This window comes from Hippoglossus stenolepis, chromosome 13 (assembly GCF_022539355.2).
Source record: "Hippoglossus stenolepis isolate QCI-W04-F060 chromosome 13, HSTE1.2, whole genome shotgun sequence".
Classification (NCBI taxonomy): Eukaryota; Metazoa; Chordata; class Actinopteri; order Pleuronectiformes; family Pleuronectidae; genus Hippoglossus; species Hippoglossus stenolepis.
The window spans coordinates 375,170-392,679 of NC_061495.1; the positions used below are offsets into that span (position 1 = coordinate 375,170).

The 17,510-nt window shown below is 46.1% G+C and overlaps 2 protein-coding genes across 56 annotated transcripts in view; both read left to right on the forward strand.

Moving 5' to 3' along the window:
• LOC118120114 (abl interactor 2-like) overlaps positions 1–17,510 on the forward strand; it is an 882,953-nt gene that overhangs the window by 357,122 nt on the left and 508,321 nt on the right. The gene's annotated exons all lie outside the window — the stretch shown is intronic.
• ttn.1 (titin, tandem duplicate 1) overlaps positions 1–17,510 on the forward strand; it is a 161,173-nt gene that overhangs the window by 116,407 nt on the left and 27,256 nt on the right. For all 50 annotated transcript variants that reach the window (XM_035174322.2, XM_035174331.2, XM_035174332.2 and 47 more), the window contains one exon: positions 151–17,466. In XM_035174322.2, the coding sequence (XP_035030213.2) occupies positions 151–17,466 (17,316 nt within the window). The remainder of the gene's footprint in view (positions 1–150; positions 17,467–17,510) is intronic.

Genomic DNA, 17,510 nt, shown 5'->3' on the forward strand with positions numbered 1-17,510 from the left:
GTAAAAAAGTATTTAATCTGTGAACAAAAAACTGGTCATCAGACACCCATATTAAATTATTCAATTGTGTTCAGATAATTAAATGAAGCAGTTTTTACAGAATGTTGTATTCAGTTTTAAAAGACTAACCAATTATTTTATATTTGGTAGATTTGCCTGGACCTCCAGTCAATCCAAGAGTCACTGACACAACCAAGACCACTGCCACCCTGAACTGGGGAAAACCTCTTGATAATGGCGGTTGTGACATCACTGGATATGTGATTGAGCACAAGAAGGAAGGAACAGAAGAATGGGTCAAGGATACCCCTTCATCTCTACTTAGAATAACCGAATTTGTTGTTCCCGAGCTGGAAACCGGTGCAAAATACCACTTTAGAATTAGTGCTGTGAATGCTAAGGGGGCAGGTAAACCTGCCGAAACTCAGGAACTGGTTGACATTGTGGAGCGTGCAGCTGAGCCAGATTTGGAGCTAGATATTGAGCTGAGACGAACCCTCGTCGTTAGGGCTGGCTGCTCCATTCGCCTCTTTGTGCCAATCAAGGGACGTCCTACACCAACAGTCAGCTGGACTAAGGAAGGTGGCCCTGTCCCACGTGCAGTCATTGACAGCACTGAATCATTTACAATGCTGCTCATTCCTGAGAGTTCAAGGATTGATGCAGGCAAATATCAGCTTACTCTTGAAAACTCAAGTGGTAAGAAGAGTGCTGATATACATGTGAGAGTTCTGGATTCTCCTGGACCCCCACTTAATCTAAAACCAATCAAGATTGACAAAGAAAGCATTACTCTCCAGTGGGAGATGCCTCTCATTGATGGTGGAGCCAAGATCACAAGCTATGTCATTGAGAAGAGAGAATCAACACGAAAGGCCTTTGCTACTGCTATGACAAATTGCCCACACACTTCAGTCAGGATTAGTGAACTGGGTGAAGGCTGTGAGTACTATTTCAGAGTGTCTGCCGAGAATGAGTATGGTATTGGTGAGCCAGTCGAAACTGCAGATCCAATCCGTGCATCCCAGGCACCAACTCCTCCAGAGAGTATTATTCCTACTGATATCACCAAGAATTCTGTGAGCCTGGCATGGACTAAACCCAAGCACGATGGTGGAAGCAGAATTACAGGATACGTCCTGGAAGCCCAGAAGAAGGGAACTGATCAGTGGGCCCATGTAACAACAGTCAAGTCCATGGATTTCACAGTAAAAAATCTGAATGAGAATGAGGAGTACATTTTCCGAGTAATGGCTGTCAACCTGTCGGGCAGAAGCATCCCACGTGAGAGCAAACCCATAGTTGTTAGGGATTCCACAATAGTGCCTGAGTTTGACCTGCGCGGTGTGTGTCATAAGACTATTATTGCTAAAGCTGGAGATGAAATCAAAGTTGAAATCCCAGTTATGGGACGTCCTAGACCAACTGTCTCTTGGCAGAAGGATGGTGCAGCCCTGAAGCTCACACAGAGAACCAATGTGGAAACTACTTCTGCTACTGTTATCCTTAGCATCAATGAATGCAATAGAGCAGACAGTGGTGTATACACCATGACAGGAAAGAACATTGTTGGTTCTGTGACAGATAACATCACTGTGAAAGTACATGATGTACCTGGGCCACCCAAGGGACCAGTTAACATTGTGGAAATATCCCGTACCAATTGCATATTTGCATGGGACCCTCCTGAGAATGACGGAGGTGTTCCAATTAATAATTATGTGGTTGAGATCAGAGACACAACTTCCCAAACATGGACAGAGCTGTCTTCTACTATCATCCGTACCATGTTCAAAGCCATTCGGTTAACCACTGGTTCAGAATATCAGTTCAGGGTAAAGGCTAAGAACAGATATGGTGTTGGACCTCCCATCACCTCAGAGGCTGTGGTGGCTGCTTATCCATTTAAGGTCCCTGGACCTCCTGGTACTCCGAATGTTGTTGCATTCACCAAGGACTCTATAACAGTAGGCTGGAATGAGCCTGTGTCTGATGGTGGAAATGAGGTCATTGGTTATCATGTTGAAAGGAAAGAAAGAAGCAGCATTACGTGGCATAAGATAACCAAGGGTATTGTGAAAGGAAACATCTTTAAATCCACCGGGCTTGAAGCTGGAGTTGCCTATGAATTCCGTGTCATGGCTGAAAACATGGCAGGCATTGGTAAGCCCAGCAAGGCCTCAGAAGCAATACTGGCCTTGGACCCTGTAGACCCACCAGGCCAAGCTGTACCAATATTTGTCAATAAAAATGTCATCACTATTCAGTGGACAAAGCCTGAGTATGATGGTGGATTCAAAATCACTGGCTACACAGTGGAGAAGAGAGAAGGGTTAGGGGGTCGCTGGAGCCGAGCCAATTTCACCAACATCATTGAGACAGCATTCACTGTCAGTGGACTGACTCAAGATGCCTCCTACGAGTTCCGTGTCATAGCCAGAAACTCCGCAGGAGCAGTAAGCAGTCCATCTGAGCCTTCAGACCCAATTATGTGCACAGATGACATAATTGAGCCACGCATTATGGTTGATGCCATCTTCAAAGATGTTGTTCCCCTGAAGGCAGGAGAGTCCTTCAAGCTTGATGCTGACATAGCTGGTCAGCCAACACCATCTATGGTTTGGACCAAGAATGGAAAAGAGGTTGAGAACACAATGAAACTGGAGGTTAAGTTCACTGAACTGACAACCACACTGACCAACAAGGACTCTATCAGATCAGATGGTGGAGAATTTGTTTTGACTGCCACTAATGTTGGTGGATTTGCAAAGCACATCTTTAATGTTAAAGTGCTTGACAAACCTGGGCCACCTGTTGGACCTCTTAAGGTAACTGATGTCACAGCTGATAACTGCGTACTGACCTGGGCTCCACCTGCAGATGATGGTGGAGCCAAGGTTGAAGGATATGTGATCGAAAAGCGTGAGACAAGCAGACTGGTTTGGACTAATGTGGTTTCAGACCTGAAAGTTACACAACATACGGTGACGAAGCTGCTCAAAGGGAATGAATACATCTTCAGAGTTATGGCAGTGAACAAATATGGAGTTGGCGAGTCTCTTGATTCAGAATCCACTATTGCAGATAACCCATATGTGGTTCCAGATCCTCCAGAGAATCCTGAGGTGACAGCTATCACGAAAGATTCAATGGTTGTTATGTGGCAAGCTCCCAAGAGTGATGGCGGAACTCCCATCACTAACTACAATATTGAAAGGAAAGACAAAATAGGCCTCCGCTGGGTCAAATGCAACAAGAGGAAGGTCAAAGATCTTCAGTTCAGGCCAGGAGGCCTTGTTGTCGGACATGAATATAAATTCAGAATAATTGCAGAGAATGCTGCTGGAGTTAGCACACACAGTGTCTCCAGTCCATTTTACAAGGCAACGGATGCACTGTACATACCAGGGCCTCCATGCAACCCTAGAATCCTGGACACAACCAGGTCCTCAATTACTGTTGCCTGGAACAAACCTGTATACGATGGAGGCTCTGACATCACTGGCTACATTGTAGAAACCTGCATCCCATCTGAAAAGGAGGAGGAGGAATGGACCATTGTGACACCCAAAGAAGGTCTCCTAGCCACCTCATTCACCATTATTAACCTGAAAGAGAACCAGGAGCACAAGATCAATGTTTCTGCTCTCAACAGTGAAGGAATTGGAGAGGCAGCATCTGTACCTGGCAATGCCAAGGCAGAGGACAGGCTCCTCCCACCTGAAATTGATTTGGATGCTGATCTCCGCAAAGTTGTCAGTCTTAGAGCTTGCTGCTCTCTCCGACTCTTTGTGCCTATCAGAGGCAGACCGTGTCCTCAAGCTAAATGGACCAAAGGAGATGGTGAGGCTATTGAGAGGGCAACCATTGACAGCACAACATCATATACATCACTTGTAATTGAAAATGTCAACAGATTTGACAGTGGAAAATATAATCTTACAGTTGAAAACAGTTCTGGCTCCAAGACAGTTACAGTCCAAGTCAGGGTGCTCGATACACCTAGTGCCCCACAGAACCTGAAGATTACTGCTGTAACAAAAGAAGCTGTCACTCTGACTTGGGATCCACCAGTGAATGATGGAGGAGTAAAGATTAAGAACTATATTGTTGAAAAACGTGAGTCCACAAGGAAAGCATATGCCACAGTCAATGCTCTCTGCCACCATACCACCTTCACAGTTGACCACCTCCTGGAAGGATGCAACTATTACTTTAGAGTTCTGGCTGAGAATGAATATGGCGTTGGTCTACCCATTGAGACCGGTGAATCAGTTAAAGTGTCTGAAAAACCACAGCCACCTCGCAAAGTCTCTCTTAAGGATGTTACCAAAAATAGTGTCACTCTCTCTTGGGAGAAGCCAGAGCATGACGGTGGCAGCAGAATAGGCTGTTATGTTGTTGAGATCCAGCCTAAGGGTGTTGACAAGTGGACCCAGGCTGTGATTGTAAAGGAAACAGAAGCTACAATTAGTGGACTTAATGCAGGTGAAGAATACATGTTCCGTGTAGCAGCAAGAAATGAGAAGGGTACAAGTGACCCACGTCAAATTGGAGTGCCTGTGATTGTCAAAGATCTTGTGATTGCACCTGTTGCCAAAATGTTGTTCAACACATTTAGTGTGTTGGCAGGAGAAGACCTGACAGTGGATGTTCCGTATGTTGCACGTCCCAAAGCAGCTATATCCTGGGTAAAGGACGGTCAGCCTATGAAGAGAACTACCAGAGTAAACTTTAGTTCAACAGACACGTTGCTGAACCTCAAAATAAAAGAGGCTACCAAAGATGACGTTGGACAATACCTCATTACTCTTAGCAACACAGCAGGAGAGACAACTGCAGGCATTGGCATTGTTGTTCTTGACAAACCCGGCCAGCCAGGTGGTCCAGTTAAGGTAGAGGAGGTCACTTCTGACAGTGTAACTATCTCCTGGAACCCACCAGAATATGATGGTGGTTGCACCATCAAAAACTACATTGTGGAAAAGAGAGACACATCCGCAACTAACTGGATGGTTGTATCTCCTAACCTTGCACGGACAAAAATCAAGGCAGGCCGATTGAAGACTGGCTGTGAGTACCAGTTTAGAATCACAGCAGAAAACAGATATGGAAAAGGCCCAACTCTTCAGTCAGATAGTATTGTGGCGCAGTACCCATACAAGCTCCCAGGACCCCCAGGAACACCATCCATTGCAGCCTGGACCAAGGAGAGCATGGTGGTGGCCTGGAACGAACCTGTGATTGATGGCGGAAGCTCTATCTTGGGCTATCATCTAGAGCGAAAAGAGAGGAACAGCATTATGTGGGTCAAACTCAACAAGTCTCTTATTACTGACCAAACCTTCAAGATCAGTGGTTTGGAAGCAGGGATGGAGTATGAATACAGAGTTTATGCTGAAAACATTGTTGGAATAGGCAAAGTTAGCAAAGTGTCCCAGGGTCATATTGCTAGAGATCCTTGTGATCCTCCTGGCACCCCAGAGGCAACAAAGATCACCAAAGACACTTTGACCATTGTTTGGACCAAGCCTGAGTATGATGGAGGTGCAAAGGTTACAGGCTACATTGTGGAAAAGAAGGAGCTACCTGAAGGTCGTTGGCAGAAGGCTAACTTTACGAACATCATTGAGACAGAATATGTTGCAACTGGACTTGTACAGGACAATCAGTATGAGTTCCGTGTCATTGCCAGAAATGCCGCCGGGGTTTATAGTATGCCCTCTTACAGCACTGGCCCTATCACTGCAAGGGATGAGATTGAACCACCGGGTATCAGCATTGACCCAGAGTACACACAGATCATTGTGGTTAACGCAGGAGAAAACTTCAAGATTGATGCAGATGTTCACGGCAAACCACTACCCTCTATCCACTGGATGAAGGGAGATCAGGAATTGGGCAACACTATTCATAGAGAAATTAAGAACACAACCACCAAGGCTTATATATCTGTCAAGGAAGCAAAACTTTCAGATGGAGGCCAATACACGCTGCTATTGAAAAATCCAGGAGGTGAAAAGACTGTGCAGGTCAATGTGGTTGTTCTAGATAAACCTGGAGAACCTCAAGGACCTCTTGTTGTTACAGGGATATCCAAAGACCGATGCTGCCTTGCATGGAAACCACCAATGCAAGATGGTGGTAGCAAGATCTCTCACTACTTGGTGGAGAGGAGAGAGACAAGCAGATTAGTCTGGACTGTTGTAGACCCCAAAGTAGAAAATATTTGTCTAAGGGTCACTAAGCTCTTGGAAGGAAATGAGTACATCTTCAGAGTCCATGCTGTCAACCCGTTTGGAGTGGGTGCACCACTTGTTTCTTCTGCTGTCATAATCAAAGATCCTTATTTACCCCCGGGGTCACCCAGGAGCTTAGAAGTTTCGGATATTAAAAAAGATTCAATGATGCTCACTTGGGAGGCTCCCTCTGAAGATGGGGGCAGTCCTATCACTGGATACATAATTGAGAAACATGACAAAGAAGGAGTACGATGGACCAGATGCAACAGACAAACAGTCACTGACTTGACATTCAAGCTGACCGGACTCCTGGAAAACCACAGTTATGAATTCAGAGTTGTTGCTGAGAATGCTGTTGGTGTTGGTGAGCCAAGCTCCCCAACAGTATTCTACAAAGCTCTTGATCCCATTTTCAGGCCTGGCCCACCACACAATCCAAGAGTTACTGACACAACTAAAACATCAGTTTTCCTGTCATGGAGTAAGCCTGTCTGTGATGGAGGCTGTGAGATTCAGGGATACATTGTTGAGTGCTGCACTACTATAATACCAGCAGTGCCAGATGAGGCATCTGCTGAAACCCAAGCTGCAGAGGCACCTGCCACAGATGCACCTGCTGAGGAGTGGACAATGTGCACACCACCAACCGGTGTCAAGAAGACCAAATTTGAAGTTGCAAACCTGAAAGAAAACCAGGCATACAAGTTTAGAGTGTGTGCCATAAACAAAGTTGGAGTTGGTGAGCATGCTGATGTCTCTGGAGCTGTTGTTGCCCTCGACAGGACAGAAGAGCCAGACCTTGACATTGACCCAGAACTGAGGAAGATTGTAATTATTAAAGCTGGAGCTTCCCTTCGGCTTTTTATCCCCATCAAAGGAAGGCCAACTCCTACCATCAAGTGGGATAAGGATGAAACTGCCCTTAGAGAGACTGCTCAGCTTGAGGTGACCAGCAGTTACTCATCCCTTGTAATTGATAAGATGAGCAGAACTGACAGTGGAAAATACACAGTCACTGCCGCAAACTCCAGTGGAACCAAGTCAGCATTTGTTGTTGTCCGTGTTCTCGACACACCTAGTGCTCCTGTTAACCTGAAAGTGATAGAAATTACAAATCAATCAGTGACACTGGCATGGGAACCACCTATGTTGGATGGTGGGTCCAAGATCAAGAACTACATTGTTGAAAAGAGAGAAAGCACACGCAAAACATTTGCAGCTGTTGTAACAAATTGTCATGCTCTTGCATGGAAGATTGAGCCACTCCAGGAAGGTTGTAGTTACTTCTTCCGTGTCATTGCTGAGAATGCACATGGTGTTGGCCTGCCTGCAGCAACTGCAGACGCTCTTAAGGTGTCAGAGGTGCCACAGTCGCCAAAGACCTTGATTGTTAGAGACCAAACCAAAACAAGCATCTCTTTGGCTTGGGAGAAGCCCGAGTATGATGGTGGTAGCAGAGTCATCCAGTACCTGCTCGAGGTGCAACTTAAGGGCCAGGAGAAATGGTCTGGTGTTAACACTTTTAAGACAATGGAGGCTACTGTTCCCAATCTCAACCCAGGGGAGGAGTATCTCTTCAGAGTTACTGCAATTAATGATAAGGGCAAGAGTGACCCCAAAGTCCTTGCTGGTCCAGTAATGACAAAGGACTTGGTGTTTGAGCCTGATGTTCGTCCCGCATTCAGCAGCTATAGTGTCCATATGGGCAAAGACATGAAGATTGACATTCCCATCTTTGGACGTCCTAAACCAACAGTCACATGGACTAAAGATGGAGCTCCTTTAAAGTTCACCACCAGAGTCAATACTCTCAATACACCCACAAATACAACACTTAGCATTAAGGAGGCTGCAGGTGATGATGGTGGCATGTACGGTATAAATGTTGCTAACTCAGCTGGAAAGAAAGACACAACTGTTGAAGTCATTGTACTTGACAAACCTGGCCCTCCATCTGGCCCTGTAAGGTTCAATGAAATCACAACACAGAGTATCACTATTTCATGGGACCCACCTAAACACAATGGTGGCTGCCAGATTTCAAACTACATTGTGCAAAAGAGAGATACTACTAGTGCAACATGGGAAAACGTCAGCATCAACTATGCCAGAACCTCCATTAAAGTGCCTAGACTGAAGACAGGAGCAGAGTACCAGTTCAGGATCATTGCTCAAAACCGCTATGGCAAGAGTCATGGCCTGGATTCATCTGCTGTGGTCGCTCAATACCCATACAGAGAGCCAGGCCCGCCAGGCACTCCCTTCATTTCTTCTCTTTCGAGGGACCACCACGTTGTTGAGTGGCATGAGCCTGTCATAGATGGAGGCAGCCCTGTTCTTGGCTATCATCTTGAAAGAAAAGAGAGGAATAGTATTCTCTGGGTCAAGATCAACAAGACACTAATTCACGATACGATCTTAAAGAGTCACCCATTGGAGGAAGGTGTTGAGTATGAATACAGAGTTTATGCTGAAAATATTGTGGGTATTGGCAGGTGTAGTAAGATCTCAGAGGGCTGCATTGCCCGTGACCCATGTGATCCACCTGGTACACCAGAGGCCTTCCATGTCACCAAAGATACCATTGTCATTCAGTGGACTAAGCCTGAATATGATGGTGGCAGTAATATAACTGGCTATACTGTGGAGAAGCGGGACCTGCCAGAGGGCAGGTGGGGAAGGGCAAACTTCACTAATGTGATTGAGACACAGTTTACTGTGACAGGACTGACTGAAAATGCTCAGTATGACTTCAGAGTCATCGCTAAAAATGCTGTTGGCACCATCAGCAAGCCGTCCTACAACAGTGGACCAATCACTGCAAGTGACAATGTGGAGGCACCCAAATTCTCCATTGACCCTGCATTCACCAAGACCATTATAATCAATGCTGGAGAGACATTCAAGCTTGATGCAGATGTCCGTGGAAAGCCACTGCCTACAATCCAGTGGTTCAAGGATGAAAAACCAATTGAGAATACACTCCGACTCGAGATTAAAAACACAGAAAACCATGCAATGATCCTCATTAAGGACGCCATAAGGATTGATGGTGGAATGTACACGCTCCAACTGACAAATGAGGCTGGCAGTGAAACTGTGCCATTTAAGGTTGTGGTCCTGGACAGAGCTAGCCAATGTGAGGGACCCCTTCACATCACTGGAGTAGCTGAAAATAGATGCACACTGGTATGGCGCGCCCCTCTTCATGATGGAGGTAGCCCTATTAAACATTACATCATTGAGAGAAGAGAAACCAGCCGTCTAGCTTGGACTGTTGTTTCTACCAGCTGTGAGACCACATCCTACAAAGTCACCAAATTACTGGAAGGTAATGAGTACATGTTCCGTGTCATGGCTGTTAACAGTTACGGTATCAGTGAGCCACTTGGATCTGGTGGAGTGACTATGAAGACACCATTTGTTCCTCCTGGTACACCTCACATTGAGGATGTATCAAACATTGCTCATGATGGCATGACCATTAGTTGGTCTGCCCCTGAGAGTGATGGAGGCAGTGAGATTACCAATTACTTAATTGAAAAGAAGGACAGAAGTGGAATCAAATGGACCAGATGCAATAGGCAGAAGGTCACGGACCTCTCCTTCAGAGTTACAGGATTAGCCACAGGCCACGAGTATGAGTTCAGAGTAGCTGCAGAGAATATAGTTGGAGTGGGAGAACCAAGCCTTCCAAGTTCAAACTACAAGGCCTGTGATCCCAAGTACAAACCTGGAGCCCCAGCATATGTGAATGTAATTGACTCCACAAAGAGTTCCCTTACAGTGTCATGGGGTAAGCCTCTAACTGATGGTGGCAGTGCCATTCAAGGGTACATTGTTGAAGTCTGCAAGGCTGAGCAGGAGGAATGGGCCATGGTTACTCCCCCCACTGGCCTACGTGTCAACAAATATGAAATTACCAAACTTACTGAGGGTCAGGAGTACAAGATACAGGTGTGTGCTCTGAACAAACTAGGAGTTGGTGAGCCAGCAGTGCTCTCTGGAACAGCAAAGCCAGAGGAAAGAGTGGACCCACCAGAGATCCGCTTGGACTCTGAGCTGAGGAAGGGCATTACTGTGAAAGCCAGTGGATCTGTTAGAATCCATATTCCATTTAAGGGCAGGCCAACACCTGAGATTATGTGGACTAAGGATGAGGGAGCCCTGACTGAAAAGGCAGTGCTGGAGAAGGCTCCCAACTTCACACAGCTGTCCATTGACTCGTGTGACAGGAGTGATTCAGGAAAATACACCCTCAGTCTGACCAACAGCAGTGGCTCTGTGTCTGAGTTTGTTGTCGTCAAAGTCCTGGATACACCTGGAGCCCCACAGAATCTTGTGGTTAAAGATGTGAAAAAGGACTCTGTCACTCTTGTATGGGATGTTCCACTGATTGATGGGGGTTCCAAAACTAAGTACTATGTCATTGACAAACGTGAATCAACCAAAAAGGCATATTCAAATGTGTCCGCTAAATGCACCAAGACAACATTCAAAGTTGAGAACCTAATTGAAGGTGCTATGTATTACTTCAGAGTCATGGCTGAGAATGACTATGGGGTCGGCCAAGCTGTTGAAACAAAGCAAGCTTCCAAGGCCTCTGAGGTCCCACAGCCTGTTCGAAAAGTCTTCCTCACTGATGTCACCAAGGCCAGTGCCTCACTGGCATGGGAGAAACCAGAGCATGATGGAGGCAGTAGAATTGGTGGCTACCTGATTGAGATGCAGCCTAAGGGTACAGATAAGTGGGGAGTTGCAACAAATACAAAGACATGCGAGGGCACTGTCAAAGGACTCACAGCTGGGACAGCATACCTATTCCGTATTATCGCTTACAATGAGAAGGGTAAGAGTGAACCAGTGGCACTTGCTGCACCTGTTATTGCCAGTGACATGACCGTGGAGCCAAGCATTAAGATGCAATTCAACACTTACAGTGTTTTGTCTGGAAAAGACCTGAAGTTGGAATTCCCTGTGCTTGGCAGGCCCAAACCTAAAGTCACCTGGACCAAGGATGGTCAGCCTTTAAGGGTGACATCCAGAATCAATGTGGTAAACACTCCAGCAACAACAGCAATTCAGATTACTCAGGCATGCAAAGATGACTTAGGTACTTACTCCATTACAGCAACCAATGCTGCTGGTACAATCACTGAGGATGTGGCTGTCATTATCCTTGACAAGCCTGGTCCACCAACAGGTCCAATCAAGATTGTTGAAGTGAGCAACACCTTTGTCCATCTTGCCTGGGAGCCCCCAGTGTACACAGGTGGATGCCAAGTGAAGAACTATATTGTAGAGAAGAGAGATACGACCACCACAACATGGCAGTCAGTCACCACACAGCTTGCTAGAACTGCCTTCAAGGTCACCAAGCTGAAGACTGGTGCCGAATACCAGTTCAGAATTATAGCTGAAAACAGATATGGAAAGGGTGCTTCCTTGGACTCCAAGTCCATTGTCGTACAATATCCATACAAAACACCAGGGCCTCCTGGAACACCAAATGTCCAATCTGCAACAAAGGAAATGATGATCATTGAATGGAATGAGCCAGTCAATGATGGTGGAAGTGCAGTCATTGGTTACCATCTGGAAAGCAAAGAGAGAAACAGCATCCTGTGGAACAAACTGAACAAGACTCTCATCACTGATACTCAGTTCAAGATCTGTAATCTCGAGGAGGGTATCGGATATGAATTCAGAGTTTATGCTGAAAACATTGTTGGTATTGGTAGATGCAGTAAAGTGTCGGAGTCCTTTGTGGCTCGTGACCCATGTGATCCTCCAGGTGCTCCGGAAGCTGTATCTATTTGTAAGAATCTGATCAAGATTCAGTGGAGCAAACCTCAGTACGATGGTGGCAGCAAAGTAAATGGATATATTGTGGAAAGGAAAGATGTTTCCTCCCCCGATGGACGCTGGGTAAGAGCTAACTTCACTAATATAATTGAGACTGAGTATACCATCACTGGTCTGACAGAGAAGGAGCAATATGAATTTAGAGTTATTGCAAGAAATGCAGCAGGAGTCTTCAGTGAACCATCCGACAGCTCTGGTCCTATTACTGCTACTGATGAAATTGAACCACCAAGGGCCTCAATGGATCCCAAATACAAGGATGTCATTGTTGTTAATGCTGGAGAAAACTTGGTTCTTGATGCAGACATTCATGGAAAACCAATTCCAGATGTTGTCTGGCTAAAAGAGGGCAAGGAAATGGATAAAGCCCTGCGCATTGAACTGAAAACTACACAGAAGCGTGCAGCCATGACCATTAAGGATGTAACCAAGCTTGACAGTGGTCACTATGACCTTGTACTCAAAAATCTAGGTGGTACCAAAACCTTCCCTATCACTGTCAAAGTTCTTGATAAACCAGGTCCACCCACTGGACCCATGAAAGTGACAGGGGTCCTGGCTGACAGGTGTATCCTCTCCTGGGCTGAGCCAGCTCTGGATGGTGGGGCCAGTGTCATTCACTACCTCTTGGAGAAGAGGGAGACTAGCAGGTTGTCATGGACAGTGGCTGCACCAAATATCAAGGGTCTGTACCATAAATTAAAAAATTTGCTCCCTGGAAATGAATACATCTTCAGAGTCAGAGCAGTGAACAAATATGGTATTGGTGATTATCTGGAAAGTGAACCCACAATTGCATGCAATCCATACAAGCCACCCAGTGCCCCTGGAACTCCAGAAGCCAGTCAGATCACAAAGGACTCAATGGTTCTGTCATGGACCACTCCAGAACACAATGGTGGAGCTGATATTGAAGGCTACCACCTTGAAAAACGTGACAAAGATAGTGTAAGGTGGACAAAATGCAACAGACAAAAGCTGACGGACACCCACTTCAAGGTCACAGGTCTGATGACGGATCACTTCTATGAGTACCATGTTGCTGCTGAAAATCAGGCTGGAATAGGTGACCTCAGTGAACTGTCCCTCTCCTACAGAGCATGTGATGCTACAACACCCCCTGCGCCTCCACACCATCCTAAAGTGACAGACTACACTAAGTCGTCTGTGTCTTTGTCATGGGGAAAACCTGACTTTGATGGTGGCGCATACATCAAGGGCTACATGGTTGAAATGAGGGAGTATGTACCAGTGCCTGAATCAACAGAGGAGGCAGAAGTAGCACCAGCAGTAGAGGCACCAACTGAAAAAGAATGGACTATGTGCACTCCCCCCACTGGTATTCAAGCCACTAAACTCACTATCACAGACCTGAAGGAGGGTGGAGAGTACCAGTTCCGTGTCTGTGCTATCAACTCTGAGGGTGTTGGGGAGGCTGCTAATGTCCATGGCACTGTGCTTACATCTGATAGAGCGGAAGCACCAGAGATTGAGCTGGATGCTGATCTCAGAAAGGTGGTATCTGTCCGTGCTGGTGGAACTCTGCGTCTGTTTGTCGCCATCAGAGGACGGCCTGAACCTGCTGTTAAATGGGAAAAAGTTGAGGGTACTCTCACAGAGCGTGCTGCAATTGACACAACCAGTTCATACACCATGCTTGTCATTGACAACGTCAACCGCTTTGACAGTGGGAAATACTCACTTTCCCTGGAGAACAGCAGTGGTACAAAATCGGCGTTTGTTGCAGTGAGAATTTTGGATACACCAAGCGCACCACAAAGCTTTGGTGTGAAGGAGCTCAAGAAGGATTCAGTGACTCTTGCCTGGGATACTCCACTCACTGATGGTGGATCTAAAATCACAAACTACATTGTAGAGAAGAGAGAGTCTGTCAGGAAGGCCTATACTACCGTCACCAGCAACTGCACAGCCAACTCATTTAAGATTGAAGAGCTACCTGAGGGTGGAACTTTCTACTTCAGAGTCTGTGCTGCTAATGAATATGGCCCAGGACAGATGGTTGAAACCAAAGAAATCAAAGTATCTGAGGTACCTCTGCCACCAAGCAAGGTTACCCTTGTAGATTTGACAAAGACCAGCGTATCATTGGCATGGAACAAACCTGCCCATGATGGTGGAAGCAAGGTGATGTGCTACAATGTAGAATTTAAGCCCAAGAGTGGAGATAAATGGGGCACAGCCTGCACAGTCAAGGTGCCTGAAGCAAATATTCCTAATCTGACTCCTAATGAAGTCTATTTATTCAGAGTTGTTGCAATCAACGAGAAAGGAAAGAGTGAGCCGAAGGATCTGGGCTTGCCTGTGGTTGCAAAGGATGTTGCAATTGAGCCCTCGGTTAACTTACTTTTTACTACATACAGTGTGAAGGCTGGGGGTGACCTCACTCTTGAGGTTCCTGTAAGAGGCAGGCCAAAGCCTGTTGTATCCTGGAAGAAAGATGGTCTTCCTTTAAAACAAACATCATCACTCACCATCTTAAACACTGCAACCTCATCCAAAATACTCATCAAAGAGGCTAGCAGAGAACACGTTGGCAAATATGCTATCACCCTGGCCAACACAGGAGGAACTGTCACAACTGATATTGCTGTAGTTGTCCTTGATAAACCAGGTCCACCCAAAGGTATTAAGGTAGATGCTGTGACCTCAGACAGCATCACACTGTCCTGGTCACCACCAGATTATGATGGTGGCTGCTCCATCAGTAACTATATTGTAGAGAAGAGGGACACAAACACACAAGAATGGCAAATGGTTGCAAGTAATGTTGCCAGAACAAGTTACAAGGCTGGCCGCCTCACACATGGTGCAGAATACCAATTCCGTATCTATGCTGTCAACCGTTATGGAAAGAGTACATATCTGGATTCACCTGGAATTTCTGCTCAGTATAACTTCAAACAACCTGGACCTCCTTCCACGCCCATAGTTAAATTGGCCACCAAGTCCTGCATGTTGGTGACCTGGAATGAGCCAGTCAATGATGGTGGAAGTTCTGTTCTGGGCTACCATCTGGAGAGAAAGGAGCGTTCCAGCATTCTGTGGACAAAGATGAACAGAGGAATGATTAAAGATACAGAATTCAAAGTCAATGGAATTGAAGAGGGCATGATGTATGAATACCATGTTTATGCTGAAAATATTGCTGGCATTGGTAAATGTAGCAAAGCTTGTGAAGCTGTAGCAGCCAGAGATCCATGTGATCCCCCAGGCACACCTGTGGTCACTGCTGTTACCAGAACATCTGTCTCCCTTTCTTGGGAAAAACCAGGGTATGATGGTGGAGCAAAGGTTTCTGGCTACACCATTGAACGCAGAGATCTTCCAGAAGGACGCTGGACAAGGTGCAACTTTACCAATGTGCCAGAGACCCACTATGATGTGACAAGCCTAACAGAAAATAGCCAGTATGACTTCCGTGTCATTGCTAAGAATGCAGCCGGATTGTTCAGTGAACCATCTGACAACACTGGTTCCATCACTGTCAAGGATGATGTGGATCCACCACGCATCATGATGGATGTAAAGTTTAGAGAGACAGTGTTAGTGAAAGCAGGTGAAACTCTGAAGATTAATGCGGACCTTGCCGGGCGTCCTGCTCCTGTCATCTCCTGGACGAAGGATGGCAAAGATATTGAGTTGAGAGCCAGAATCCAAGTAGTCTCTACAGATACCAGCACTTCTGTCATTGTTAAGGACTGCATCAGAAGAGATTCTGGAAAGTATGCCCTGACTCTACAAAATATTGCCGGAAAAGTTACTATGCCAATAAACTGTGTAATTATTGATAAGCCCGGACCCTCAGCAGGACCTCTGCAGATCACAGGTCTCACAGCTGAGCAGTGCACCCTGTCATGGGGTCCTCCTCAGGAGATTGGTGGTGCTGATATCACACATTACATTGTTGAGAAGCGTGAGACCAGTCGCTTGGCATGGACATTGGTGAAGGAAGACATCACAAAAACATACTTCAAAGTCACAGGACTGCTAAAGGGCAATGAATATGTCTTCAGGGTTTTGGCTGTCAACAAGCATGGCCGTGGTGAGGCTCTGGAGAGTGATACTGTAAAGGTCACAGATCCATACACTTTTGCCACTGCCCCAGCAAATGTTGATGTCACAACCATAACTGGAGATTCAATGACCCTCACCTGGTGCAAGCCAGCCAGTGATGGAGGCAGCCCCATTACTGGATATGTAATTGAGCGACGCGAAAAGACAGGAATGCGTTGGGTCAGAGTGATCAGAGATCCAGTTGTTGAATGTACCAGTGTAGCAACCAAACTGCGCAAGGGTTGTGAGTATGACTTCAGAGTCTATGCTGAAAATGCTGCTGGTCTGAGTCCTCCAAGTGAACCATCTGCAACATTCAGAGCAGTTGATCCTCTGGTCGTTCCCTCATGCCCAACCAGGCCAAAACCTGTCAGTTCAACCAAGGACACCGTGTCCATTGTCTGGAAACCACCAACAAATGATGGTGGTGCTCCCGTCCTTGGATACAGTGTTGAATACAGAGACTACATCCGCAAACCAGAGCCAGAGGTAGAGGAAGAAGAGGAAGAATATGAGGAAGAGGAAGTACTTGAATCACCTGAAGAACTAGCAAGATGGGTTGAAGCTATCCCTCTTACCAAGAGCTTGGAATTCACAATCACAGGACTAAAGACTGACACAGAATACGAATTCTGTGTCAAGGCACTAAACAAAGTTGGCAGTAGTGTGCGCAGTCCATATTCAGGTGCAGTTGTAGCAATGGACAGAACTGCAGAGCCATCATTTGATGTTGATATTGAGATGCGTAAAGTACTTAGTGTTAAACATGGCACAGCATTTACTCTAAATGTTCCATTCAAGGGAAAACCTGTGCCATCAGTGGAATGGGCCAAGGAGGGTGTTGATCTTAAAGTCAGAGGAACCATTGAATCAACAGATTCTAGCACTTCCCTGACTATTGAGAAGTCCAGTAGAAATGACTCCGGCGAGTACAGTGTCACAATAGAATCACCACTGGGAAAAGCAACATTGCCTGTGGTTGTCAAGGTGCTTGACTCTCCTGGACCCCCTGTCAATGTTAAAGTGTCAGCAGTTACTAGGGATTCAGCAACCCTCACTTGGGAAGCTCCAGAGAACGATGGTGGTGATGCAGTGAAGGTCTATCATGTTGAGAAACGTGAAGCCAGTAAGAAGGCCTGGGTGTCTGTGACCAGCAACTGCCATGCACTGACTTACAAGGTGGAAAACTTGCAGGAAGGAGCCATCTATTACCTGAGAATTATTGGAGAAAATGAGCATGGAGTCGGTGTTCCTCAGGAGGCCAAGGCTGGAACCAAGATTACAGGTAACATATGAACGTACTACCTAATAGCTTGATTTTTTTTGGAG